The 25117-nt window shown below is 48.9% G+C and overlaps 1 protein-coding gene across 4 annotated transcripts in view; it reads right to left on the bottom strand.

Annotated features, from left to right (window-relative positions):
• Nucleotides 1-1298: 1298 nt before the first annotated feature.
• The window catches only part of LOC105100649 (neuropilin-1), a 136452-nt gene continuing 112633 nt past the window's right edge, over nucleotides 1299-25117 (bottom strand). For 2 of the 4 annotated variants that reach the window (XM_031444511.2, XM_031444513.2), the window contains exons 12-17: nucleotides 24534-24593; nucleotides 18827-18964; nucleotides 14663-14934; nucleotides 13825-13921; nucleotides 11673-11723; nucleotides 1299-4146 (exon numbers count right to left, since the gene is read on the bottom strand). In XM_031444511.2, coding sequence (XP_031300371.1) covers nucleotides 3857-4146; nucleotides 11673-11723; nucleotides 13825-13921; nucleotides 14663-14934; nucleotides 18827-18964; nucleotides 24534-24593 — 908 coding nt within the window. In that variant the 3' untranslated portion in view covers nucleotides 1299-3856. Of the gene's footprint in view, nucleotides 4147-11672; nucleotides 11724-13824; nucleotides 13922-14662; nucleotides 14938-18826; nucleotides 18965-24533; nucleotides 24594-25117 lie in introns of all 4 variants that reach the window. The other 2 variants (XM_031444510.2, XM_031444512.2) reach the window with 2 other exon arrangements.

Raw genomic sequence — 25117 nt, 5'->3', positions numbered from 1 at the left:
TAATTACCTTTGCGAAGCAGAAACATTCTGGAATGTTACAAAAGCCATTTGATTTGCACAAAGATAAAGTGCAGTCCAGCCCAAGGGGCAATTAATATGTTAGCAAGGAAGGCAGGAGATGGAACAATATGTAATTTTCATGTCTTAAGTTAAATGTTTCAATCCTCATGACATATTTAATTCCTGACTTCAAGAAGTATTGTACAGTGATTCAGCTCATTAAACCAAGGGAGAAAGAGCCTAGCTTAGCAGCTCACTCGGGATAAGAAATGGTTGAAAAGCATTTCTGTTTAAGGTCTTCTCAAACAATGAAGCAGAAAACATTAATCTCTGGTCCTCAGTGTTCTTCGGAAAGTATCTCGGGACTAATTCTGAGAGATTCCTCGGAAGTCATCGTGGTTTCTGGAAACTCCCATGAACAGAAATAAAATTTAAATTTGGTGTAGTGATGACCCAGTTCTCACTGTATCTCTGCTTCTTTTCGCTCAGCAAAGGAACCGAAACAGCCACTGAGGAGGGAAAAACGTCCTCTTCTTGGTTAAATCTTGAAAGATGCTAAAGGTGTCAGTGTCTAGAGAAAAGCAGGAATATTGATTCAGCGGGAAGAGCTGTGCTGAGCGGCTGGCCCCTCCCGGAGTCCCTGTGCTTCAGAATTAAGTCTTCATTCAGTCAGAGGAAGCTAAGGAAGGCCGGCTGGCCTGTGGGCGATGGGATGGGGGCGGCCAGTTGTGTGGTAACAGCTTTCTTCAGGGCCTGCCCTGCTCTCCTAAGGAGCGGGCTTTGGCTCCACAATTCTCTAGTCTTTTACTACTAGTATTATTATTCCCACTACTATTATTTTGGTCCCAGATGGAATCAATTTTTTCCTAAGATTTTAGGAAGCTAATAGCAATGCTATGCTCAACTTTTCCCTGCAACTAAATTTAGCAAGGGCGCTGGAATAAACATTGTCAGTTTTATTACCTATTTTCTATGAGAACAAAACTTACCAACAGATATTTGGGAATTTCATTAAAGAAAACTTTACCAAGTGGAATATGGAAATGTTTGACACAAGACTTAGAGTTGAAAAATTTCCATGTATAAGGCCAAATTCTTTGTGCCTTATCTTGACAAGTGTCCAATTTGGATTGATAGTTCACTGTCAGGAAATGTCTTCTTAATCTTCTCTCCTTATTAGGATGTTATTTTTAAAAGAGAACTTTAAAAAAAAATCTTGAAAGTTATTTGATGCTGGAATAATACCAATTTCTTTAACAATAAGAAAGCTAATATAATAAAAGCCATCAGGTTTGGGATATTTTATGAAAATGTTTAATTCAACTGTTTCTTTGGAATGTAGTAGTCATAGTTTGGAATTTAAGTTACAGTTCAGTTCTATGTGGTTTTTTTTTTTTTAATGCAACTCAGTGTCTGAGAATACAAATGTCATTTAAAGTTAAGGCTTCGCTGTTCATTTTGAAACAACAATTTACAAGTGTCGTATCATCATAGAAAATAAAAACTTCTGTAAAAAAAATTTGCACAAAATTTTATGATGGTACAAAAAATGAAGCAATAATATACCAGTAAAATGAAAACATTTTACTACAGAAAGTTTTATAGATTTCAATAAAGAAAAAATATGTTATTTTACACCTTTTAAAATTACGAAACAATCTAAAACAATATAAACTGAACATTTTGTAACACTGCCTTTACAAATTAATAACTTTATAAACATATAATTTTTAAATATATTTATCAGTGCAAGATACTTTAAAATTTAAAGTTGCAGTATCATTTTTCCTTGGCTGAGGACAACTTTAGGTCTGTGGCCTTAAAAAAAAAAATCAAGTCTTACTTTTGTCTTGGTATGATTATAACGGCTGAATGGATGCCTCTGGGATGAGACTCTATTCTTTCATAGCAATTAATACTTTCCTGGAAACAAAAGGCATTCTCAATCCAATTAAACCAGGATGAATGGACTTTCCCTCCATGATGCAAATGGGACTCCCACTAACTTATCTGACTGAGTCCTACCGCTGTGCAGGAAGGCAGGAAGAGCTGAGCTCTTACATACAACACAGCAAGACACAAACGCATTGAAAACAACCAGCACTTCTTTGGGTTAATTCAATGCTGCCTGATAAGGTATTTACTTCTCGGTGCCATTGGAGGCTGAGGTCTTGCCAGCCCTAAAGCAGGCTTTTTCTTTGTCAGCCCTTGGAAGTTTCTAGATGCACTCGTTCAAGTCGATGTTTTTTTCAGGGATGCTGTTGAATGTATTTTTAAAAACATCATTTTGACTTTACTCATTTTCTTCCCCTCTCTTATCTTAAGATAATTCATCCCCAGGCACCAGGATTTATAGTTGCATTCTTAAATTAACTGTTCTTTCTTCCACTTCCCTTGTCTGACTCAATATCAAAACAAGAAGGTTCTCATGGGTCACTTCTGTGTATTTGGATGGAAAAATCTCATATTTTTGGATTTGGGGAGAATTTATTTAGGTCTCACTTGAGAGCCAATTAGTATTATTTCTTCCTTCAGTGTATCTCTTTCTATTAAATGCAGACATTCCTATCAAAGATCATTTTGATTGAAATAGACCGACAGATGGCTTAAGGAAAAAAGATACTGCTGCTTTAACCAGTTAACGAGAAAACCAAAGTTAGACTTTGGAGGGCAAAGTTAGGAATTTCCCTTATTTATTTTCAAACATAAAGTCTAGTAAAATTGTTTGCCATTCCCAGCAAGTTAAAGCTGCAAGTTTCTTTTCTGGATAATGGCAAATGCTTAAATCCTAAGAGAGAAAAAATACAGAGAGAGAGAGAGGAGAGAGAGAGAGTGAGATTACATTTGAAAATACATTCCATATGAAAGAACAGTAAGAGAGAATATTGCAGCTTTATACAAAAGGGTCAAGAGACAAGAAATTGAACTACGGAAAGAGCCAGAACAAGTAAGCCACGTTGCCAAATCTTCGGAGCCCTTGCCTTCCCGGAGGCTGGCATCTGACACTAAAATATACTTTCTTCTCAGTCAGGGGGCCGCCAGGGTTTGATGAAAGGGGAGGGCTTTCAACAGCGGGAGACAGGGCGGGTTCATGGAACACAATGAGAAGCGGTACAAACAAAAAGGCACTTGAGAGGACGCAGACTAGCCAGTGCCAAGGGTTTTTCGTTGGGGTCGTCGGCATCACACCCAGTTGCCAGCGGTGTTTGGTGACAGCACAGTTTTCTGCACGGAGTTCACAGCACGAGGTTCCAGACAACACTGGAGAACGAGGAGGAAACCCGACGGTATTGCTTCGTAGACAGAGCTGACACACTGTACACCCGGTGCTGAGGCTGCGGCACTAGGAAAGAAGACATCGCACTCCTCCTCGGCTTGCGCACGACGCGGGCATTTCCACACAAGGACAACTTCAGGATGCACTGAAATGCGGTTTTTCGGATACACTCTGGGCACTGGGCTACGGGTAGCATGTCCATCCAAAGGGCCCCACTGAATACACTTGGTGCCAGCATCTTGGGTTTTGCACAGTTTCCGAGAAGAATCCAGAAGAGGAGAGAGAAGGGAAAAGGGGAAGGGGGAGTCAAAAATGAATGATTAAGTCCATCATCCTTGGTCTCCACATCAGCATTTGATTATTCAAATGAAACCCACAGAAAGAGGCTGACTGGTCATGATTCCAATTGTGAACATGGCGAAGTCGTTCATGTCTGTCAGCCAAATGCATTGCAGCTCCTGAGAAAATCTGGCTTGGCGTCATCAACGCGCTTCCCAGCCTGAGCAGTGAGAGACCAGCCGCCCCGCACGCCCCAGCTCGTCCTCCGCTCCCCACGCACCTTGTCACCTCCCTCTGCCCTCACGCCTCCGAGTACGTGCTCTGTGAATTCAGTTTGTCTTTTTTCAACTTCACGCCATCCACGAGTTCAAAGTTATAGTTCTCCAGGGCGGACAAGTTTCTCTCCGACATCCCGTTGTGCCAGCAGGCGCAGTACAGCACGACCCCACACACGGCGCCCAGGAGGACGCCCAGGGCGCTCATGGCGATGATGGTGATGAGGATGGGGTCCAGGGTCTTCAGCACGCTGCCTGGCTTCCTGGAGATCTTCTCCTCGCCTTCTCCCACGCCTTCATAGCCCTGGGTGCTCCCTGGGGAGAAAGACAAAGTTAGCTCGGTGAGCACTGCCAGCACACCTGATGCCACCTGATGGCAGTGGGCAGGGACACAGACAAGAAGGGAAGAAGCTCAGGTCCCGCCTGGGCTATGCTCCCCCAGGAGCCTCAGGGGGCTTTTGTCCTGGGGTTTGGCTCCCCCATTGCCCAGAAACACCAACGTTGGTGATCTCTGACTGATCACTGGGAGTCCCGGCCTGGGCAGGCAGGGGACTGGGGCGCTGGTGCCGTGATTCGAACAGAGAGCTGAGCACGTGGAAACCACTGACGCTGGGTAAACGGTGAGGGTTATGTTCTAATCGAATTCAGATTTCATGCAGCCCGCCACCTGTGAGATTGTGATCTGGGTTTACCGTCCTCGGCCAGATACACGGTCTGTAAGCTTTGCAAAATGCGCCGTCACACGTTTGTCGAGCCGAGGAGCCCACCACTCCCGGTGAGTTTGCCTGATTCCCCAGCCAGGCCCGAGGAGCCCGCACAGCTGCCCCTCCAGGTCACCCCATGGAAAATCTTCAAGTCAAACACGTTTCCCCCAGGTCTGCGGTGGTTTCACTCAAGAAGGAGAGATCTTGCAGAACAAAGGGATGCTTGCTGCTGACATTTAAACCGGCTCAGGGCTCAAATCTAGGAGTGGGGTCTGGGTTGTGTAAGGCTGAGGCAGCCTAGCGGCTCCAAAATGAAACTAGAATCACAAGGCAGACCAAAGGTGAGGCGTTGCGTAGGAACAGGGCAGCAGACACAGCAGCTGCTCACAGAAGGCAGCACCTGGTGACCACGACAGCCACGGTGACGTGGGCCAGGCAGACGCGCAAATGGACGGTCGCCCCATACCTTCTGAGCGCTAAACGCCCCTAATGCTTTAAAGGTCACCAATCATAACTAACCACCACCCCTCTCCCCCATCCCCACGACCCCCACCCTAGCCCTTTTGCTTAATTGGTTGATAATTCAATAAAATGCTGGGGTTGTCAGGGGCTGGGGGGCGATCTGGATCCAGTGCACTCCTGGCCTCAAGTCGGCTGGTAGAAGCGCTGGCCTGGGTCCCCTCCCGTCCCGAGCCCGTCTGGCTGCACCTGAACTCCTGGCTCTCAGCTCGCTCTTCACTCCGCACACAAGCAACAGGGGACGCAACGTCCAGGGAATTCGCGTGCACAGTGGGCCTCAGGAAACAAGGTAGCTAACAGGTTTTTTAGGATCCCAGATTTGTCGGGCTCCCAGACACTCGGAGCCAAGGAAGGGCTGATCGCCCGGCAGAGGCGTCTGAGCCTGACGAGCGGCGCCCCTGTGAGGAGCACCTCCCGGCATCTGGGATCTTGGCTTCTTCCCGGGCTTTACGGGGATGGCCTGTTGCCTCCCTTCCTTCCGCAGTTGTCTGGTAACTCTGGCCTTGGTCTGCTGGGCTTGCCTGTGGTGGCGCCAGGTTAGTCCTGACACCCTTGGTGTCCAGACAATAGCCAGTTACAATTTGACCAACTTATGGGGTTGCACAAACTACAGTGCAACCAATGCAACGGAAATGGATCCTAAATACTGTAAACGTGGCTTCCCGGCGGCCAGCAGCCTGTTATGCTCATCCTCTTGGTTTGCTGCCGGGAGAGCAGTGGCTGTGCGGTTACTGGTGCTGTGGCGAAAAGCCTGAGCCATCCTGCCACCCACAGCAGCCCCAGCCCGTCATGCGTCAGACCCCCTGGCAGCCCACCCCGGGATCTGAGGCCAGAGCCCCATCCACAGGCCCTGGACTCCCCTCCCGACCAGTCTGAGGAATTGAGACACGTTCTTTAATTTACTGCGGGAAAACCTCAATCCAAACCCCAGTCTAGCGGGGCATACCGTACACGGGGTTTGTTGGAAGACATGGTAGCCAACAAAGACCACTCGGGATATGGAAATTATGCAAAGGGGACAACTGAGTCCTGGATGAAAAAATTAAATAAAAAGGGGTGGTTCCCCAGTGAGGGTGCCCTGGAACCCTCCAAATGGCAGAGAACAACCCAAATGCTTAAAAACAAGAGAAGGCATAAAGACCTCCCACTAGTGCCTCAGGCCAAGACCGTGTGGGAAGAGGCAAACCCCAAGGCCGACCTGGCCGTGGCTCCACACAGAAGGAGGGAACCCAGGGAGCCCCTCCCCGACCCTCAGAGACACAGATCCGGAGGAGTGGGATGAGGATATTTGGAATAGTAACCCCAGTTCCTTCCAGAAGGCCCTTGCCACTCAGGCCTTTCGAGTTACCCAAGATGCCCAGGGCCTCCCACCATAGGTACTTGGAACACCCAGGCCGACAACAGACCTGAGCAAAACCATAAAGATATATGGCCCAGGCAGCCCAGGGTGTGTACAAGGCCTCGGGGGCATCATAGATGCCACAACCCCACCGGCCAGGATCTAAGGCACCTGCTCAAGGCAAATGGCGATGGCCACCAGCCTGATCCAAGAGCAAATTGAGCAATGGGTTACCAGTCTGGCCAGTGGTCAACAATGGACGGCAGCCCAAGTGAGGGAGGGGAAATGACCAGCCTGGGCACCCCATCCCCAATGCAGCTCTTCGCCGACGTTATCCGGACTGGGTTACTGAGGCCATGGAGCGCTGGCCCCAGGCAGGTCCCCGGGAGGCTCTGGCCAAGGTCCTGCAAGGCCCCAAGGAGGACTACTTAACCTTCCTGGATAGGCTGCAAAAGGCGGGGGACCAGGTCACCTCTGACCCAGGGGCCCAAGAGAGACTCACAGAGGAGCCCAGTTACCAGCACCATCAAACCCATTCCCAGCGCCTTGACTTCTCGAGGGCAAACAAAGGGGGGCCTAACTGACAAAATTCGGACTGCAAATGAGATCCATCCTGACGACATGGCCCTCGTGGAGGCCCTAACAGCCACCATGGCCGGCCAAGGTGGTCCTGGGCCCAGAGGTCCCCAACCAAAAGGGCCCTGGGCAAGGTGGGCACTGGAAAAATGAATGCTCTAGTCGGCGCCAAGATACAGGCAGAAAACCATGCCTGACCCCACTGTCAGGCCAAAAACACCCTGCCCCATCTGCCAAACACCTAGTCACTGGGCAGCCTGGTGCCCCGGGAAGCTGGCAAAAAATGGGCAGCAGGAGGGCCAGTAAGTCCCCGAGGCCATCCCTTGGATGACTCAGAGGGAGAAGTCCTCGTCTGCCCCGGGGACACCCCTGCCATAGCCCTCATGTGGCGAGCCCTGTGACCCGGCGCCCGTGCCCCGAGGCCCACGATGGACAGGGACAGCTGCTTTGATCTCGTCACAGCCACTGATCAGAGACTGCCAGGAAATGGGGCGGTCACCCCTGTCCTCCGGGGGCCAGTCTAAATATCCCACCAGGGCTTACTGGCCACCTTGATGTTAGGCCTGGACTATTTCAATATAATTTTGACACAGGAAACAATTGGCTACTCCCAGGGATTTGGACTGAGGTTATTCTCCAATTAAAAATTACAATCATCTGACTGGGACATGTGTGCCGGGGATCACGCCCGCCTCACAATACTTGGCGCAGCCCCCATCAGATGGGTTCAAGCCCAGGCATTCCCAGTGCTGGACCTGGGTCACCCGCCTGTCATCAGAGTACGAGCTGCAGGCCAGGAAGTTTGAGGCCTCCTGCATACAGGCGCCCCAGGGGATGTGCTCTGGAGAAATATCACACATGAGCCTTGGCAGGGCCCGGTCCCAGTCCTAGACGGATGGAAAGGACATCTATTAATGAAAACCCCCGAGAGAGATGGACGGACCCCTGGCGGCATGCTGGACTGTGGTGGCCGGCGGCTGCCGAGCCCAGTGCCCCTCTCGTAACAAATGAGACCTCGGGCCCAGACCTGTCAGTGCAGGAGAGGGAGGGAACAAACCTCCAACCCAGCGGAGAATGAAGGAACCAGACATCCCCAGAGACAGAGAAACCGAGGCCGACACTCAGGACCTCAGGGATCACCAGGGGGATGCTGGGACCACGCCCCAAACCCGGAAAGAAACCAGAGGACCCGATGCCAGACCCACTGGAGACGCCAACGCCGGCACCTAGAAGCACATTGAGCACCAGAGGACTGCTGGCGCCCATGCGGGAGGCCCGATCGTGCCATCCAAAATTCCCACCCGAGGACCCTGAGCCAAAATTTCCTTTCCCCCGCTTCCCGCTTTCATATCTAGATCCCACAGCAATAGCTCCGCCGGAAACTCTTACCCCACACCCCTCCCCCTCTTTACGCCTCACGGCACACCCGCCCCCATCTGCGGATGCCTAACTAGACAACTTTGGGTGCAAGCCAACTGCTCTGTATTTTGGCTTTTGCAGCAGGAGACTGAACGAGACCAGGATGGCCCCAGGAGCCCTGGCCATGCTGCTGGGACGCTTGGTCCGGCCAGCCGGACAAGGTGTCAGACTCTTGATCTGTCTCCTTGCCCGTCGAAGGGCTACAGGAGGAATCCAGTGAAAAATGGCCAGATATCAATTGCTGTCAAGGGAGGACGCGGAAGTAGTTTGAGCTTTTACAATAAAAAGAGAGCACACGTAAGGCTGAGACAGGCTAGTGGCTCTGAAATGAAACTAGAATCACAAGGCAGAGCAAAGGTGAGGTGTTGCTATACGAACAGGGCAGCAGACACAGCAGCTGCTCGCAAAAGGCAGTACCTGGTGACCACGACAGCCACGGTGACGCGGGCCAGGCAGACGCGCAAATGGACGGTCGCCCCACACCTTCTGAGCGCTAAATGCCCCTAATGCTTTAAAGGTCACTAGTCATAACTAACCACCACCCCTCTCCCCGCCATCCCCACGATCCCCCACCTTAGCCCTTTTGCTTGATTGGTTGATAATTCAATAAAATGCTGGGGTTGTTGGGGGTTGGGGGTGATCTGGGTTCAACGCGCTCCCGGCCTCAAGTCGGCTGGTAGAAGCGCTGGCCTGGGTCCCCTCCCGTCCCGAGCCCGTCTGGCTGCACCTGAACTCCTGGCTCTCGGCTCGCTCTTCACTCCAACACAAGCAACAGGGGACGCAACGTCCAGGGAATCCGCATGCGCGGTGGTCCTCAGGAAACAAGGTAGCTGACAGGTATTTTAGTATCCCAACTTGTCGGGCCGGAGACGCTCAGAATCTGGGAAAGGCTAGATCACCCTCGGCCCGGCAGAGGCGTCTGAGCCTGACGAGCATTGTGCTGCACAGAACACGTTTAATAACCGAGGAGTGGGATGTCTTCTTTCCTAGTACCGCAGCCTCAGCACCTGGTGTACAGCGAGTCAGCCCTGTCTGCAAAGCCATAACTGTTGGGTTTCTTCCCCGTTCTCCAGTGTTGTCCAAAACCTCGTGCTGTGACCTCGTACAGAAAACTGCCATCATCAGACACCGCTGGTGGCCGGGTGTGATGCCAGAGACCCCAGCTTTGCAGCCTTGGTGGTTTGGCTGGAGACAGTCACGTGGCTCTGCCCTCAGGCACTGGGGAAATGTTTTCTTAAGAGTGGAACATGAGAAATTATTAACAGGGGAGCTTTGAGCCTAATTACCTGGTACTAGAAATGAGACTAAAATGTTAATGTGCAGCAGGCATGGTGTTTGCTTAATGGTGTTCTGATCAACAAGGGTTCCAATCAGAGGAAACTAAAAATACAAGACGCAAGTCCCTAAACAGGGGAAAACAAGCCATGGGGACATATTAATATTCTCTCCCTCGATGCAACTTTGTTTTGACACAACCTCTAATAAAGTTTACATCTCAGTGTGGACGATGTAACTTAGCTAAATGAGCCACGTGTTAACATCACCAGCCGCACAGTAAGGTGCCATGTTTATTTTCTCTATCAAGTCTAAGTCTGGGTACAGCAGGTCCACGTTTCTCACGGCAGCAGGTGCCCAGGCTGATGCACCGCGTACAGGACAGCAGGCAGCAGCTGCGAGGGCCGCTGGGGCAGATGTCCAACACCCACCACTGCTGGGAGGGGGTGGAGACGTCTGGGATAAAATGACATTGGGCAAGGCCTGACTCCGACCAAACATCTTGCATTTGATCACAAAGCAATGTTCAATGAAAACACGGTCTGAAGTCTGAGGCTACCACCTAATTAGCTGTGTTACTAAGACCAAGTCACTGCTCTGAGTTTCAGTCTCCCCATCTGTGAAATGGGAATAAATATATCCCCGAGAGCGGCTGTCAGGATTGAGTAAGACAATGCACATAAAGTGGTTGGAGCACACTGGCTCCTCAGTAAACCCTCCTCCTCCTCCTTAGTGATGTCATCATCATCCCCAAACTAGGGTCTCACAGAAGCAACCTAATGTCCGCCAACAATGAGTGGAGAAGGAGGTTGTGGTGTGTGTGTATATATATGTAAATATATACATAAAATAGAATATTACTCAGTCAAACATAAGTTCATACTGTATAGCACAGGGAACTATATCCAATATCTTGTAGTAACTTATGGTGAAAAAGAATATGAAAACAGACATATGTACATTCATGTATGACTGAGGCATTATGCTGTACACCAGAAATTGACACAACATTGTAAACTCACTATACTTCAGTAAAAAAAAAAAAAAAAAGCTAAAAAATAGAATATTACTCAGCCATAAAAAATAAGGAATTCATGCCATCTGCAGCAATGTGGATGGGCCTAGAGATCACCATTATCAGTGAAGTCAGTCAGAAAGACAAATATCATATGATACCACTTATATGTGAAATCTGAAAGAATGACCAGACTTATTTACAAAACACAGACAGAGAAAACAAACCAAAGGGGAAGGGGAGAGGAGGGACACATTAGGAGTCTGGGATCAGCAGACACACACTACTGTATATAAAAGAGATAAATGACAAGGTCCTACTGCACAGCACAGGGAACTCTATTCAATAGCTTGTACTAACTTATAATGAAAAAGAATATATATATATATATATGTATAACTGAATCACTATGCTGTACACCAGAAACTAACACAACATTGCAAATCTACTATACCTCAATTTAAAAAAATGAAAAAAAACTGTTTCACTAGAGGAGGAGGGTAGTAGATGGATAAAACACAACAGATCATCACAGAAACTGGGCCCCTGTCCTTTAACGATTATAGCTGGATATCAACCAGACACCAGAACTTGGGCTGGTTTCAAATTATTGTATGAAAATTACTACAGGTCTTTGGGAAAGAAAGTCTTCACGAGTTTCCTGTTTCCATAGCTGTAAAATGAGAGTGTTTCACCCCATTGTCCTCCAGGTCCCTCCCCCAGTGCAGGCAGGGAAGGGCCAGGGCAGGCACATGTCCCCAGGGCTCCACCACCGCTTACAGGGCAGAGCCTCTCACAGGGACCCCCGACGTGTGCGGAGCAGGTAGGAGGGGCCGTCTGGTGACTGTCCAAGGCCCAGTCCCACGGACAGGGATGCTCAGTTCACGTGCACTGCTCTGATTCCAGAAGGCACCAGACTTCCGGAAAGTTTCTCCCAAATATAAACAAAGCCACAGTAAAAGGTTTTAAGAATTGGTCAGCAGGACAAATTTACCTGTTTCGTCCATTTTATTTTCTGGGTTCTTTTTATCCAGGTCTTCTGGTTCTGACAAGTCAAACAAAATTGAAAGAGATATTTGAAGAGTCAACCAAACACAACACACACACACACACACACACACACACACACACACACACACACAATCACTAATGGCTCTGCTGGGTTTCCACTGGAGTTCTCAGCACAATCTGACCCCACCGAGTAACCGGCCAGCAGTGGAAAGGCAATCCTAAATGACCCTGGAATGGGTGCCAGAGCCAAGTCCAGGGAGCCCTGCAGTAGCAGACTGTTGTCTTAGGAGCAGAGCAGGGTGGAGAGAGAGGGTTTTGGCTCTTTGGGCTGGGAGAATATCTGGTAAAAACAGAAAACAGCAGTGGGCTGTCCACGTGGCTACCGTCTTGCGCTTTTGTAGATAAGTGCTCCCTACTCGATGAGCCTTGGCTTCCCATATAGTAGGTCCGCTAACTAAGGCCAGGCGCCGTGTCCTGTGTCTCCCGCCTCCCAGAAAAAGGTCTGTGGAGAAGTGGAGACCTGGTGTCCTTTGTGTTCTGAGCAGGGGACAAGGATTTGGTTCACTGTTATGTCTCCAGCATTTAAAATAGTGTCCGGAACATATCTGGTGCCTCAATAAATATTTGTTGTATTAATGCATGAATAAATAATGCAATAAACAGCTGAAAACCTCACAGCACCCCTGGCTAAATATTCAAGGAAACGTATCTGACGAGCAATTGTAGACTTCTCTTAGACACCTTTCACTGTGAGAGCAGCATGAAGTGTCTTCAGGGTGCTTGAGTTGTGCCTTTGAGTCCATGCCGGGCAGTAGCCACAGCCGAGGGGACCAGTCACGTGGAAGGGAAAGGCTCGTGGACCTGTCTCAGCCTCTGCACATTCACTGTGGCACTTGGATGCTGCTTTGCAACACAGTAGGTGGCCAGTGAAGACTCGCTGAGCTGAAGTGAACTGACTCCCTTGTTGCAGTGGGTGGACTTCATGCTCGCATTCCAAAACCGTCACATCATCTCCCTCTCATCTTCGAACAGAGAAGAAGCAACAGTGACACACGCACCATGTAACTATCCGAAGTACCCATTTTAACAACTGTGCAGACGTGGATGTGGGTCGTTTGTAAAGTAGCCATAACTTAAATATTAAGCCTTGTCATTTTCGGTGAAGGGTCTGCTGAGTAGTGTGACATTAAATAGATTTTCTTACATAATATAAAGAAGGAGTCCTTTATTCACTGCTTGTTTCTTCCCCCAATTTCTTCAAGCGACCCTATCAAATTATTGCCACTTTAGGGGTTACGTATATCCAATATATTGTATAATAAAAGCTTTGTAAATTGTTGGAACGACCAAAAACCCATTATAGCCAACAGGCCTCCTTTGTCTTAAATTTGCCCAACAGACTGATTCCATCTCGCTATAATTAACATCCTATTATATTATGATATATAACAAAAGTCTAAGTGTAGCCAGTGGAGCTTAAGACTAATTAGTGTGCTATTACATCGCCATTAGTGATGCTATTCATAATTTTATATCAAGAACCAGGAGTATGAACTGTCAGACTTTTATCCACATACACCAGACCGATAACATCCATCCCCTCTGAAACACTAGCAAAGTCTCGAAATTTCACGTATTTGTTTGAGTCATTTCAACGGTTTTCAGGGTCAGAAACATCTACTTCTTTGTAAGACAGTGAACAATGATGGTGTCCGTGACCCATGAACAGTCATTAAATCCACTGTGAGCAAAAATTTCAAAGGCCTGCTGTTTTGTTTACACACTCAGCTATTTGGAGTTCTCCAGACGCCTGCATCTCCCCCGTTTCACCACAGTGCTTTGGCCCGGCGTACCCAGCCCGGGGACCGTGAGCTGCTTCTTCGCTATGATCTTTGGCTTCCGCGTTACTTAAGTCATTTTCTGGGCACCAACATTCTAAGACATTCTAAGTGAACCAGGTAACGGGGTAGCTAACGGCAGACTGACCTGGCTTTATACCCTGCTGCACCAGAACATGCATTTCACAGGATGCACTTACAGCCCACACTGAGATTCTAGGTCTAAGTGAGCAGGACAGAGCCCACCACAGGGAGGACGCGCGCCCTGGGCAGGGTCCCACAGCCGCTCGCACTTACTTGTGCAGTCCTCCTGAGGGATGTGGTTGTTAATCCTTATGTCATCCACCGCGATCCCGCCAAGGCTCCCTTTCCCGATTTCACCCTCAAAAATCACCTAACAAGTGGAGAGATGAATTAGGAGTTTGGGATCTGCTGATACACACTGCTGTATATAACACAGACCAACAACAGGGACCTGCCGTACAGCACGGGGAACCATATTCAACGCACATTTCAGTGTATTTCAATGCCCAATGGAAAGGAATATGAGAAAGAATACGTGTGTGTAACTGAATCACCCTGCTGTACACCAGAAACTAACACAGCATTGTAAATCGACTCTATTTCAGGTTTTTAAAAAATCACCTGACCTAACCTAATGAGGTCATTTTCCCAGTATTTAAATGTTCGGTCCCAAATAACAGTGTTTGCAAAATTGTCCCACTCAAGCCACAGCACGTAAATTAAATTCTTGAGATTTCCTGTAAGGACGTGGCTTGCTCTCCAATCCGTGTGAACTGCATGGCAATGGCATAAAACTGCCCGTCACGCTCCCTTTGTATGATACAGAATGTAAAACTGGAGAAAGCAGCAAATAACAGGAATGCTCGTTGTGAGAGCCCAGAAGTATTTACAGGGCAGCATCTCCCCCCCTTTCTCAGCAGACTGATTCTACGCCTTTAATCTTGGGGACTATGAACCCTGCTACCAAGATTATCATCCTCGTGGCAATATCTCAGGTTCCAGAAACACCTGATGTCATTCCATGATTCCCACATCTCATCTGCATAACTTTCAGACACACTGCCCGCATCCCCGAGGCAGCTGCCCTCCCGGACCCAGGGAAGGGGCGCACCTGGTAAAGTTTCAGAGACTTGTGCAGCAGGACGCGCCCCTCTTTCCAGTGGTCCCCTTGGTGCCCGATGGCCATCCAGACCAACTGGTCGTACTCCTCCGGCTTCTGGTAGCGCAGTTTGACCCGCAGCGTGCCCACGTGCGAGCCGGACATGTGGTACCAGAAGGTCATGCAATGGGCGGAGTTCTGGGAATACACGACCGGGCTCACCAGGCGAGCCACCTTGCCCTTCTGGTTCTCGTCAGCTTGGGAGTACAGGAAGTTCCCATCTCCTGCTGTGACAAAAGGCTGCGTTAGGGAGGGTGGCCCAGTGGATGCCCTCTGCCTCCTTCCCATGATGTTCTGCTACTCAAGCCTTCTCTCCGGGGCTGAGCACCAGAACCCAACCACGCAGTGGAAGGGAAGGTGTGCAGTTGATGCCAACCTTGTTGGCACTGAAAGCTCTGCTCTCAGCTTCTGCGAAAGGACGTTCGCCCAGGAGGCTGTAAGCGCATGAGTGGGACACCCCGTATCTGGAACGCACGGCCCCCTGGACACGATGCAGGTTGGCCTCTGCACCACGGCAAGCAGATGGAATGTCTGGAAAGCCCTATTTTTGTGCAACTTTTAGATTGCTCCAGCAGTGCCCGTGTGAACACAGAGCACAGGGGATAATTTGATGTAGTCTTATTTATGAAGCGGCAGGACTTCTGGCTGGTGATGCTTTGGTCACTAGGACAGCTTAATAATAACCGAGCTGCAGTTTGCCCAAATAACCTAGCCATCTTTTTTCCCCCTAGATTCCAATGATTCTCCCCAAGTTTATTTTAACAGCTTATAAATTTCCTTAAATACACCGGAGGGCTGGAAACTCCACTATGAGCCCCACTCCTGTTGGATGTGGGCTGCCAGTTCAGAGAGGGGCAAGGCTGCATTTTTGAGGCTTATTACAATGTGCCGTTTTGGCAACGGAGATGCTTGCTGAGCTTGGAGGACGAACTCCTGGCTCCGCTGTTAATGACCCCCAGTGGGAGCCCTGCCTCCTGCTACCACCTGGTCTAAACACACGACTCGTATTTCCCCGTTCGCTCTGCAAATAGAAATGTGCCTCTAACGCTGCACCTGATGTAAGCGTGAATGTGGGGCCTCAGTGGGCAATGGGGTGGTCCACGTGCCACCCAAGAGGCTGGTGTGTCTGGAGAAACGCTTACTGCACGCTTGTGGGCAGGTCCTGTGTCAGCAGCACCCGGGTCGTGTGGACTGGGACACTTTCCTCTCTCACCTGACAGCTAGTCTGGGTTGGTACTGAGTACTCTTAATGAAACCAGTGGGTGGGATAATGAAAAGAGGGTGGAAATAAAAACCACATGGCTGGCGGTACGCGTGATGCTCTGTCTCTGGGGAGTGTCCTCTGTGACCATGCAGACTTGGACGCCCCCGGGGTCTGTTTCCTCCCACTGATTACAGGTGGTGGCCACCTGTCCATGTCATAGTACCACCTCGCTTGGCCCAGCAAGGTGGGCAGGTAAGACATGCACCCACCTTGCCCCTGAGAGTCTTTTATGAATTGTTTAACAACACTGCAAAATATGAGACAAAGGACTATGATACAAAAAATGTCAGCGTGTTGTTCTAACTCTGTGGAACAGAGTGACTTTTCTGGACATAAATGTGTTTACAATTCCATTTTCATAAATACCGCATGGCTTAATGGTTTGAGAAATTAAAAAAACCCAGAAATTACTGGAAATTTTCACCTCCAGGTATTTTCTTTCTAAAACACATACACAGCCAAGATTTTAATGTGAAATATTCTTAATTGTTTCTTCTGTCTTGATGAGTAAAACATGGAAACAGCGGTTTTCAGTTTTGGTCACCCAAGAAACCTATTTTCATTTGTTTTCAGAGAAGTCTGTACTCTAACTAGACACAGTATTGCCACAACAATGAGCGAAACTCTTCTTGGTAATAAAAAATGGTTATTTCTCTCTAAGCAAAAACAAAAACAAACAAAAACTCCCCCGCTTCCAGATCTTATGAAGAGTTGAGTTAAGGATGCTCAGCTGAGATGGTCCTTGAGCCAGGCCAGCTCCTCTGCCCCCTCCTGGGCTATCTCCTGCCACCGCTGCGCCGCCCCCCCCCCCCACTGCTGTGGGACACCCTCGCTCCACTGCGCTGGACGGTTTCCCACCCACAACTGACTGTGAGGCCGCCAGGCTTGGGCCTCCCTCCTTCACACTTGTGTCTCCAGTGACCACCGAAGCATCTCCCATACAAGCCAGCAGCTCGATAACATTCGTGCAGTGAAGCAGGGGAGGATGCGGGCTTGGGGCATCCTCCGTGAGTTGGGACACAGCTTCACTGTTAGAAGTCAAATGCAGAAAACCAAGTGGGATTCCTTTAAGATTTTAACTAAAATTAAAATGTAAGAATTCTCCACAGCTGATTTGCAAAGTGCCGCCCGGTCTGTGTCAGTCTGAGTGGGTGTGGGGGGCTTTTTCCACCCGGACTTGCCCATGGAAACAAGTTCCTGCCTTTCAGATGTCAGGCTCACCCCTCTCGGCAAATGATCGTGTGTCTAGTGCTGGGGGGGCGGCCCCGGTGCCAGTGCCGGGTAAATCGGCGTGTCTGGGAGGACAAAAGAGACACCGCCTTCTGAAGGAACCGCACTTCTCAGCCGTTAATCCAAGACAAGCCGCCCTTCCTGATACTCCAACACAGAAAGCGCTGGCAGTTTTCCTTTCGGGGGTTTTATCGCATTTCTGGGTCAGGAACCCGCTCTTGGCTTTCTCAATTAGCACTGTACTTCTGCAAGCCTTTTAGCTTTTGTCTCGGGCTAACGTAGCTTTTAACCTCCTTTGAATGTCAGATCCTACTGAGCCATTTTGCTTCACTTTACATCCATTTTTCCACCATTACTGCCTTCGTGGCGGCTAATTGCATTTGGTTAATTTGATGCCATTTTGTATGTTCAGTGCCACTTACAGTCAAAGTATTTTAAGTTTTCTAAAACTGCCTGTCTCAAGACTCAATTGAAAGTGTCTCACGATTGAAGGAGTCCAATTTTAACCAATTTCCTTGTCATTCTCATTAGGAAAGGAGGTGGCGGCGGTGGGAGGAGGCCCATTCAACCGACTTAATGGCTGTATTCACTGGGAGACGGGCGAACAACGAAGTGTGCAAGGCAGGAAGCACCTCTGCCCATCCACGGGCCCGCTCAGCACGGGGGGCCTCGGCTGAGTGAGATTTCCCAGGGCCAGCAAATGCGCGTCTGGGGTCTCATCTGGGAAGCCGTGACTTGGGTAAGCCGTCCTGTCAGTACCACTGATGAGAAGTTTGTGGGTTGGGTGTGTGAATGTGTGTGTGTGTGAGTGCACGCATGTGTGTTTCTGCAGGACACTCCTGGTTCTTTATTCCATTCCTCCAGTTGGGCAGAGAAATGACTAGAGGAAAACAAGATGGCGCTAGACGAAGAGTTTCCTGGAGTGGCTGACCCGTGTCCCCCAGGCCTAGTTAATCTTAGGAGGAAAGGAAGACAGGAGGTGGGGTGGGCTGTGAGTTGGGGTGTGGTGAGGTTTCTACCCACTCAGAGGGAGTGGGCTAGATTTACAATCTTCTTCAAAACAACAAGATTTCTACCCACACCCCAATCCACTTCCACTCCAAGGGTCATGAGAGAAGCATTACGCTCACTTAGCACTTCCTTAGCTGCAGGATAAGTGAGATGACACCTATATGTCTGGACTTGCTTCAAAACCACCCAGAGTTAGGGTGAGAGAGAGAAACCAAGATCCCTGTGATTTGGTGATTGTTTAAGTTGGTTTATGTTTCTGGAGGGTTCATTTTACTCTCTCTTTTCTACTTTTGAATCCGTTGGAATATGTTTGGAATTTCCCATGGAAAAAAGTTCAGACGAAGTAGAAAAACAGGTACAAATTCACACATGCTCCTTCGCCCAGTGGCTATTTTTCAGAGAGGCCAATCAGTTGCCGAATTGAATCAGCATTCTCAACCAAGGGACCCTCTCCTAGGAAAGGACATCTCCTTAATTCCAGAAAATAAAAGCGCAAGTGAATACTCTGCAGTATTTTCTAAACCCCCTAAACTCACAGAGCCGGCAACCCTCCACAGGCATAACACTGCTTCTGATTTGAAGAAACGAGGCCACGGTGAACCCTCCGTTACCTGTATGATCCTGAATCGGCCCCGTCTTGCTGGTCAACACGCTCCATTTGAGCTGCACGTGGTTGTCGTGCTCCCAGTGACAGAACGTCTTGTGGGAACCCCAGCCAAACTCACAGTTAAAACCGTATGTTGGAAACTCTTCGGTGGGGAAAAGGAAAAAGAGAGACAGAGAGAGACAAATTTCATCATTTTGGTCAGAAAGGCCCTTCATTTGTCCATGGAAAGCAAGACTTAATGTAACTTAATGTCTGTTCAAAAATTCTGGGAAAGCCACAAAGCCCAGGATTACCAGGAAACTCAAAAAGATGCATGAAGATGTCCAAATGTTTGCAAAATCATGTTGAGCAATTATTATCCTTTTAAAATCCAGCTCAAAAAAGATCAAGGACTGCCTGTCAAACTGGTTGTACTGAACCTTTCCGGGAAGGTTTCTTCCCAAAGCATGTCTGTTACACCTGCAGTTTTCTCCCGATTTCCACAATATTTAATATAAGAGATACTCTGTTCATGGGGATGAGTCATATAAATTGATATCCACCCACGGAAAGAATCTCAATTTAGAGACTGGCCTACGGACCTCTGGAGTCTGGAAACGTGACTTGGCTGAGCCTCTCACCCTTGAGGCTCTTTGTATTCTCGCCACACCAGCTGATGCTTCAGATCCTCACTGTCCGATCACTGAAGCATTTCTGAAGATTACTTTTGACTTCTGTGCTTTATATCAGGTCAATTAATTTTAAGTGTATGTCTGCTTTTTTAGTGAATTTTCAGATATGCATATAAATTGCTCACCCCACTTAAAACCTCAATGCAAGGTCAAGTAAAGCCAAAGTGTATTTGAATAGGTACCCATCTGTACTTTTTTTTAATGTTCCGAATGCTTCCTCTGGAATCTAAACAGAAAGTATGAATGGCTTCTCAGGAACGGGTTGTCCTGTGCGTTCTACAGGTGCTATTTGACTACGCATTTTTTTTTTAAAATCTCTATAGCCTTATTTTTAAGGATGGGGAAAATGCTTGGGATTTTGGTGGGGGGGAACTTGAGCTAACAATATAAATAATCCTAAAGATAAAATTCTCATGCCTCTGCCAGGCTCCCTCCTCCCCGCTAAGGTTAAATACCCAACAGAGGCTGCTTTTGCTAACAAGGGAAGGTCACTGCATCTCCCTGGGTCCACCAGATGGCAGCATTGGGACAGAAAGGTGCCTGGGGCAGCTAGCCAACTGGTCTAACAAGGAAGTCTCAAAACCATGTCTGTAAAAGAAGGGAACGACGGTGTTACACGCCGTATGGGGGTCCAGCAGGGAGCCTAAATCGTTTGATCTTTTCTTTAACTTTATTTACATGATGGACACAAATATCTGGCTTTCTTCTCTGAGCCTGGGCTCTGCGGACCCTCCCCCACTTCAACGGCGGCGGGAAGGATCTTGGGGAAAGATTTATTGACTAGATAAGGGCGATGTGCTTGGCATTTTTAGTGCGATGTGCTTGGCATTTTTAGTTTCCAAGGAGCTCCTTTCAAGTGCTGATGTGAAATTTGGAAGGAAGTCACCCTATGCATGGTCGAAACCGAGCAGGATGGATTCTCCCATCCCAAGGCAGTGGGACCTGCCCAAGGACTCACAGGGCCAGTCAGGAAGGCGCACCTAGTAAGTCAGGTGACGTGCACACCGCGAGCACTGTTTAGTGCAAAGGGCCATGTGCCACAGTGGCAGTGTCACTGGAGAGGTATATTTCATACCTAGTCCATCGTAACCATGAAATAGGACTCCTTAAAGCATGAGAAACCCTCTGCAAAAGTCGGCCCCACTTCTGTGCAGCAAGATTGAGCTCTGCAGATGAAGTGCAGGCAGCTGAACGGTGACTGAATGGTCAAGCACCCTTGGATGCCAACGCCCATGGTCCCAAAGGTCCTGTTGCATAATCTCATGTTAGTAAATGTTAATACTGGAAATCTTAATACATGTCTGGTTTGGGGTTTTCTCTTTAAGAGCTGTTTATAAGACACGTACACACAAGAAGGCAGTAAGCCATGACAGCACACACGTTTCTAGTTCTTTTTGCCTTGTTAATACATTAAATTTACTGTATAATTTGCAGAAAACCGCACCATCCAGAACTTGGCTGTTACTAGCCTGGTGATATAAAATATATGAACTTGGGGATTTTTGCAGTGGCCAGGACAGAGGACGGCTTCGCCTGAGAGAGTAATTCAGATATTTCTCCTGCTCCAGTGAATGGAAGTCAACCTTTATCTTCCACTGTTCTTTCCAATCTACGAATTTAACAAGGAATCTGCTCTAACTTTTCGTGTCTTCCTACTCTGTTATCTCCTTGTCCCAATCACATAATTTATGGAAATCTTGTTAAATTAAAAGAAATTTAAAAAAATCAATGCCTTTTGTGGGGGATGGGTGTGGAGTCAGAGTAGCTCAATGTTGAAGATTCAAGCCTGGCTAGAAAGGCTTTGAAACTCAAAAAATAAAATAAAATAGAAAGGGGAGAAAAAAGAGTGGGCGGGAGAGGACAGAGCAGAGGTAAAGGGCAAAAAAAGAAAGAGAAAAAAGCACATGGAGGAGTGAACGAGCATCCAGGACTCCGTGGGACCCTCAAGCTTCAAAATACTACCCAGGCCCTGAGGCTGCACGATCCTCATTAAATTCATTGGGAATAACCTGGCTAAATCCCTTCTTGACTCTTAAAAATAGCAGGAAACAATATTCTGAACTTAAAACAAACGTATAGTTGCTGTGAGCCAAGACCAGCCGCGCCTGGTGGACTCCCTTGGCCGCAGTCAGACCGTTAGCACCGTATATACACACGGATTTCATTTTAACTCTGGTCTTCAAAACTGCCCCTTCCTCCCAGGCTGGCCTTTCCCTGGAAGTCGGCGGAGGTGCCTCGGTCCATGCAACACCAACAGGCTCTGGCTGCTCTAGGAGTGCTGGAGGTCCTCGGAGGGCAGGAGGTTTCCCCGGGGGAGCTGGGCTTCTCATCAGTTCCCGGCAAAGCGTTACTAGGCTTTATGCATCTGATTACAGCCCAGACAGCATATGAATATCATGCGCCCAAGGAACGTGTTATGTTGAGAAGAATCCTCTACATGAAATCTTCAGACTCTGCTGGAGTCTGTAATGGCCTCGGCGCAATCGGGAGATGATGGAAGTTCAGGGTCTGATTTGCTGCTGCTTGTCAAGACGCCTGCAGTTCAGTGGGGATCCAGGTACCAGTAGGTGAGTCTGACCCCGGGGTGAACACCTCAGAGTCAGCCCTGGTCCCTGACTCCACACACCCTCAAGTCCTGAACACTGGCTTAGCCAGGAGGGGACAATGAACAGAACTCTTCCAAGCTCACACAGTTCCCTATCCACAGAAGAAGACTTACAGAGCCAGATTCATGACTCAGACAACAGAAAAACAGAAACCAAGGTGCTTTGTAAAGGGCTCTGGGTTGCCTGTGGACCAGACCACCCCAGTCAGTAAGCCCTGTGGCTTTGTAACAGAGAAGAACCAACCTGACCCCACACTGGACCTGTGCCTTTGGCTCTAACCCTGTGCTCTGGGCTCAGTCACGCTGGTTCTGCACCTTTTGTGAAAGGATGTCCCCTAGAGCCTGAAATGTACAAAAGAGCCCATTCTCAAGGCTCTGACCTTTAAAAACAAAACACTTTTCTATTCACATAGAGATAAAAAGTTGCAGAACAGAAAATAACGATTGTCTTGTTGGAGGTTTATAGGAACATTGTGACCTGCCCCACGTGGGCAGCTGTGAGAACAAAGGATTCCGACACCAAGAAATTTGCAACAACCAACCACACCCCCTTCCCTTTTAGTATAAAAGGAGCCTGGATTCTGACTCGGGCAAGATGGTTCTTTGAGACACTAGTCTGCTGGCTTTCGGAATAAAGTCACTATTCCTTGCTCCAACATCTCATCTCTTGATTTATTGGCCTGTTGTACAAACTTGGACTCAGTAACAGTGTGAGGGAACTTGTTCAGATGGTGGTACAAGGGGTCTCACTGGTTCATGATTTATACACCTGCCCTCTGACCACAAGACACCCTAAAAGAAGACTGTCTGCCCTGGAGCTCCTCTCTGAAGCCATCACACCAATGGCCTTGAGCTCATGGCCAAACCGCAAGTTCGCGGTCATTCCTACTCTGATAACGTGGACCTCCAACACTGGGGCAGACTCATCCCGTGTACCTTTCCATTCTCCCCAAGGCTATTGTCCACATTCGTATTTTTAATGATCCCTAGCTCTTTGGACAAGAAGAAGAGAGGTGAGATCAAACAGGCTAGCTGGCAACTTCCTCGCGGGTATAATTAACTCTCCGGCAAGAGGGAAAAATCAGAGCAACAGTTAAAATGTTTCCTGCATTCTTAGAACATAACTTGTCCACCTCACCCCTCTTCCCTCTTCCAGAAAATCCTTGAAAGCCCACTGGCGGCGGCCCCACAGAAGACCACCCTGATGGGGCCGAGGATGAAAAGGAACCCAGGAATTTCCTACAGGGAAGATCGGAAGCAAGAGGCAGCCTCACTCAGGAGGGAGGCAGGGCCATAGCCAGTCCCTGAAGGCCACGTTGCATAAGCTGAGAAGATGCGGGTAGGACCCCTGTGTTGTTGGGATTCAGGTGAACCCACCCGGTTTCAGCTTCGGTGTCTGGGGTACCTGCCTGAGCTGGTGTTGCAGGGAAGCCGTCACCCCGAGCCCACCGTGGGGAAACCAGGGTGATGGCAGGCTAGCTCTGCAGTGCATTTAATCAGGGCGCCAGAGACAGTGCCCTTGAAGGAAGTGTGCTGATTAAAGCGGCCCTTCCCACTTTCTGCCAGCTGGGGAGGGTCTCCCGCTGAGGCAGCACTGATGGGCACCACATGCCCCAGGAACAAGGGGCGGGGAGGCCCTGGCTGGGCGGCTTCAGAGAGGAAATGGGAGAAGCTGGCGAGCTGACCTGGTCACCTCACTCTAATGATCAACTTGAAAGTAGGTAAAGCCTCTGACTGCTTAGACGGACTGCTTCCCCCTGGGTGTGTCCGTGGGGAAGACCTTCCAAAAATACTAACGAAACACAAAACAGAGTGGCGGGGAGGCCAGCGGTCCCCTGCGGCTGGGCCCTGAGGACAGCAAACCAGGGGCTTTTGAAGCCACCAGGGGCTTCTGTTGACAAAAGGATGCGGAGGTGCCCCTTGGGTGGGGGCTCCCCTCCTGGGCGGCACCAGCCTCGCCTCCAAGCACCCCGGCTCGTGGCTCGCCCACTGGAAACGCGGCTGTACAAGTGCCAACTGCGTGGCAGGCAAAACTGACAAACCCCGCCCGTCTCGGCTCGCAGAGTGGCAGCGAAAATAAACAGTCAGGCGGCTGCCTGGGAGATTGCCTTCCCCCGAGTTTGCAAACACAGTCCGTGTCCTAGATGTGCTGCGTTTAAACAAAGTATGTTCCTTAGTGCCTGCCGTCGGGAGTGGGGACTGTCACCACTTGGCAGTTACTAATGGAGGAAATCAAGAAACCTCACTCCCAGCTGCAGGTGCACGTGGATGGGACGGAAGCAGTGTTTATGGCTCGTGCTCGGGGGCCAGATGCTGGTGGCGTCTCTGCTACGACTTTGAGGCAAATGGAAACTGAGAACCAAGCAAGGCGCGATGTCTGGGGGGTGGGGGGAGGCATGCGTGAAATCTGCCACGTTTTCTCTTGCGTTTGATACCTGGCTGTGGGGTGCTGTCTATCGCGGTTGGCTTTTCTGTGGTCAGCACAGTGGTGCCACCTGAAATACAAAAACAGCAACACACGGAGATGAGAAAGGGACAACATCGCGGGTCGCAGGCAGTAGAGACTTACACGCTTACAGTCATCGGTCAGGGGCAAACATTTCCCTTCAATAATCCTTCCTTTAATTCCAGCTGGAGTTAACTGTCTCACTTAAATTTTGCTCACCGCAGCAAAAAGTTCTAATAAGCCACTAGTTTTCACTCAACACATTTACTCATAAAGCATCCAGGCGGTATGGAGGGTTCCAGACTTCCTTCCGAGGGCATTCCTTGATTCCCAGACTGAAGGATGCTCGCAACAGCAACAGTGAAAGGCGAAGGCCATGCTCCCAGTATCATTAGTGACTCGGACATTCAACTTGACCTAGACCTCTAAGCTTGCAGTAGCTTCCCAAGGTTTCAGATGTGTGCCTTCGTGGGGGTTGCAAGGCTGGTCTCCACAAACTATTTTAAAAACTGAAGGTTTAAAGCGGATGGCAGTGATTCCTCCTTTCTTTTGCTGCCAAAGCTGTTTGTTTTT

Source organism: Camelus dromedarius, chromosome 26 (assembly GCF_036321535.1).
Source record: "Camelus dromedarius isolate mCamDro1 chromosome 26, mCamDro1.pat, whole genome shotgun sequence".
Classification (NCBI taxonomy): Eukaryota; Metazoa; Chordata; class Mammalia; order Artiodactyla; family Camelidae; genus Camelus; species Camelus dromedarius.
The sequence above is the reverse complement of the archived record's forward strand: the minus strand, read 5'-3'. Positions and strand labels throughout refer to the sequence as shown.